Source organism: Belonocnema kinseyi, chromosome 10 (assembly GCF_010883055.1).
Source record: "Belonocnema kinseyi isolate 2016_QV_RU_SX_M_011 chromosome 10, B_treatae_v1, whole genome shotgun sequence".
NCBI classification, from domain to species: Eukaryota; Metazoa; Arthropoda; class Insecta; order Hymenoptera; family Cynipidae; genus Belonocnema; species Belonocnema kinseyi.
In genome coordinates, this window is record NC_046666.1 from 64,345,043 (window position 1) to 64,349,499 (window position 4,457).

Sequence of the window (4,457 nt, forward strand, 5' to 3'; positions counted from 1 at the left end):
GGGCGCTTCTTCTTATAAGAGTTCATTTGCACTTTTCTGTTCCTATTATGGAGAAGAAAGGATTTTTCTCTTTCGGAAAAACGAATATTCACATTTTTTACAAATACGACACACGATGCGCTAGAAGTCAAAGAAAGATAGTTGATTTTTTCTGCGAAAATATGTATTCAGCCCTTTGAAATTTATTTTTTCTCGACCTCCAACCTCCGTTTTCTAAAACTATTAATTATCTTCCACAAGTCCCCTTCTGTCTTAAGACTTCTCAACTCCTATTCCAGCTCTTTTTCTTTTTCCTGCTTTTTCTTCTTACACATCAACTCATTTCTACGTACTCGTCCCTTTTCGCGGTTCTTTCCTTCCAAATCCTGTACTTCTTTTTCACATTTCTCTTCATTATTTTACATTCCTTGTCCCACCACGGCTTCACCATTCCTTTCTTCTTCTTCCTGAATACCTTCTTTTGCACACAACCTTTCACTTTCTCTTGCAGATCCTCCCATATCTCGTCCACCAACTCTCCCTCAAAGCTTACGTTGTCCAGCTGCTCCTGATACTTCTCTTTCGCCTCTCTCATCCATGACACCCTCTCCCCTAATGACCCTTCTTCCCCACCCTGTCTTTCGCCAGCCTCCCCCTGTCTCCACAAACTTAATGGCTGATGGTCTTATGCCACCCTCCCTTCCACTGCGAATTTCTCTATCTCCTCCCATTCTTGCATATTCATAATTACATAGTCTATCACTGATATACCCTTCTTGCTCACATACGTGTATTCTCCCACTTCGCCCCTTTTACCATACCATTCACCACCGCCCACCCGCTATCCTTCATCCAGTCACTTAGAATCTCCCCCTCTTTATTTATTATCTTATCCTTTGATTTTCTTTCAAAGTTTTCCTCTTCCCGGTACAGGCACCCTTCCCGCCCAATTCCCGCATGAAAGTCTTCCCCCATTACCACCAAACCCTCATCTCTCTCTCTCTCTCTCCTAGTAAGTTTTCTACTCTTTCTTTAATCCGTTCCATTCCATCCTTATTATACACAGTCACAAACGTATACGTTGCCCCTCCTATCTTTACAACCCTCATTTGCACGCCCTCCCCCTCTCCCTCTCCATGAACTTCTTCCTCTAATCCACCCCTAACCCCTGTTATAATTCCCCCACTAGCCCTTCCTTTCCTTTTTACTTTGACCGCCTCCTGTAGCCTCCACCTATACCCCCTTGGCAACTTTCGCTCTACTCTATCCCATTCCTTTCTCTCTACCCACGTCTCTACTAGTCCAATCATATCAAATTCCTGAATATACCTCCAGAAATCCTCATCTTTCTTCTTTACCCCTGCCACTCGTACGTTCCAGTACAACACCTTTAACAATCGTCAACCCTGCTTTACTCCCACTCCCCCTACTTCCCCCAAAATAAATTCCCCTGCACTTCCTTTAATACCTCCTTCTCCTCGTCCCATACCCTACATTTTCACGTCTATTTTTATTTTCCGATACCCTACCTTCGTCGCTCTCCCTTCGCTCCTCTCCTTCCTAGCACTGTCATTTAGCATTCTCTCAACATCCCTTTCCTTCCTCGTCTAATCTTGATCGATAAAAACCTTACTGTCCTTCATCCTATTTTTGTTACGCATTACCCCCAATTTTTCTTCCCAGCTCTCCAATTCTACCACTGCCACTTCATTCTCTGTAGCAGCGCTTCAACCCCCCCCCCCCCCCCCCTTTTCTTCCCCGCTCTTTAGCTTCAATCCTCTTATCACTATATTATTTCTCCTATCTGCCTTCTCTCTTCTCTCTATCCTAACTCCATTGCCCTTATCCTTTCCCTATCCGCTCTCTCCTCCTTTTCATTCCTACGCTCTCCCACTTTCTCTTCTATAATGATCTCCACTTTCTCCCAAATACCTTGCTTCTTGCCCTCCCCCATGTCACATGTTAGGTACGTCTTTACGCGAAAAGCAATGTCTGCATGTCCAGTTGTAAAACCCTGGCCGACCATGCTTTTGTAAGCCGTCCTGCGAACATTAAGCTCCACATGCATAGAGGTGTGAAACATTGCGATTGATGTACGGTATTTAGTTTAAAATTGGCATTTTATGAGACTGTAGTAACGCCGTGAGTCGTGAAAAGATACGACTGACGAGGCATTCATCTGCTCGGGTTGCGATTAGTAATCGCGTTTAACTCGAAATTTTTAACATGGCTCGGTCCAAGCTTGCCATCTGGTGTCATTATTTTTCTCAACAGTATAACTAGGTAAAACATTGTGCGTTATTCAGGCTGTCAAGTTATAGACGATATTCGTCCGACTTTGCACAAATATATTTATGGCTGTGAATCATACATTATATTATGATTCGGTATTTCCTGACGACAATCGAATAATGTTTGTGGGATTTTCCGAAGTTGTACATTGATTCTGTTGACCAGATTCATATCAAAGCACGCAGGCAGTCTATGATTAAGTCACATAATTATTTCTTACTAAAATTCATTTGTTTTTAAATGGCATAAGACGATACATATCTTACGTTTTTCAAGAAAAATGTGGTGAATAAACTTATTTTAAGAAATAGAATAATAGAAGCGTCTTACTAATTTTGAAAGATTTTGAGAATAATTTTTTTTAAACAGTTATGGCAAAATTTTAAGCAGTTAATATTTCATTTCGAAATAATAATTTAAAATTTTAAAGATTTCAAAATTGTTAAAAAAAAATATATGGAAGATTTTAAGACAATTATTTTCATTTTTCAGGATTTAATTCAAATTTAGGTAAACTGAGTTTTTTACGGCGTCAAGTAAATGAAAAATATATAGTTTAGATTCATGGGAAAATTTTAAACAATTTTCACTAATGAGTTCTAAGAGCTCATTAAAAAAGATTACAAAATGTTTCAAATTATTTCATAAAATTTAAAAAAAAGGGTTTAAAAGTTTTTAAAGCAACTACGTGCAATAACATATAATTTTAGAACAAATATTTAGTAAATTTAAAAGATATTTAGAAGTTTTAGAACGATAAAAAAACAATGAAAATGTATAAGATATTTTAGGACTTTTTTAAAAATTCAAGATAATGACATAAATTCTTTACGCTCCGAAAACATTTTTTTTCAATTTTTTAATTTGAAAAATGAGCTTAAGGAAAAAATTCAAAAGATTTTGAAACATCAAATATTTCCTTAAATTTCGAGAAAGAGTAGAAGATTTCAAAGCAAAATGTTTCAATTTGTTAACTTTATAAAATCAAAAATAAATTAAACTATAAAATTTAATAAATATTTCGAAGATTTAAGGAGAATAAACAAGATATGGTAAAGTATCACATGCCCTTAATTAAAAGAACTTTAAAAGGTCACAAGTTAAGAAACAAATGTTATTAAAAATCCTAGGGAAATTGGGGTTATTTTGAGGCAGCGTTTTTACATTTTAAATAACTTTTCAAAATTTCAAGAAAAATTACAGTCAGATAAAAATATTTTTAAGAATTTATGAGATATGGTATAGATATTTAATTTTAAAAGGGCTCAAACTTTTCCTATTATTTTGTAAAATCCCGTAAGATATATTTTTTTAATCTAGCTTTTTATTGACGAATCTGAAATATTCAAAAATCTTTTATAATTTTCTTCAAATTCGTAAGAAATATTTAAAGATTTTGAGGTAAATTTTTTACATTTTTAATTATTTTTTCAAAATTTTAAGAAAAATTGGATTAATTTAAAAATATTTTTAGGAATGCAAGAGGCTTTGCATAGTTTTAAAATATTTTAAACCTTGGAAGCATTTCCGAAATTTTATGGATTATTTATTATTTTTTCTGAAATTATAAAAGCCCTAAATATCTTTTGAAGAGACTAAAATTTTTCTAATAATTTTACAAATCCTGTAATATAAAATATATATTTTTTAAATCTTCTTCATTCTTTTTTTAACGCATCTGAAGTATTTAAAAATCTTTCCTAATTGTCTCATGAAAATTATAAAATTTATATAATTCTAAAAAAACCTGCTGATACTTCTTTCCTTCAAATAATTTGAAAACGTGTGTAACTAAAAAAATATGAAAAAAGGATTGTTGTGTTACGTCAAAATATTGTTTAATTTATTTCTATGCCGCACTTCTTTCTAAAAATCTATTTTTATTTACAAAACGTCTATTAAGTTTTTTACAATAATACAAAAAAATGTTACGTAACTGCAGTTAGGGTGTGGGAAGGTAAGAGGGTTTAAAATATTGTTACGTAATATGTGAGCGCTCCTTAATAATAGTACTCGTACATTTTACGATGCATTGATACACTGAAATCATTCTTTCAGAATCTTATTTCAACAATAATATATGTGTTCCTAAAATTTTAACAAATAAATTTCAATTAGAAAATTGAGTAAATGATAAAAATGAGTATAAAAGTGAGCGAGTGCGTGCGTGCGCACATAATAGTCTA

The 4,457-nt window shown here is 33.9% G+C and overlaps 1 protein-coding gene across 1 annotated transcript in view; it reads left to right on the top strand.

Annotated features, from left to right (window-relative positions):
- The first annotated feature begins 1,931 nt into the window (after positions 1–1,931).
- The window catches only part of LOC117181169, a 7,542-nt gene continuing 5,016 nt past the window's right edge, over positions 1,932–4,457 (top strand). Inside the window, exon 1 of the mRNA XM_033373737.1 lies at positions 1,932–1,945. Within this exon, the coding sequence (XP_033229628.1) occupies positions 1,932–1,945 (14 nt within the window). The remainder of the gene's footprint in view (positions 1,946–4,457) is intronic.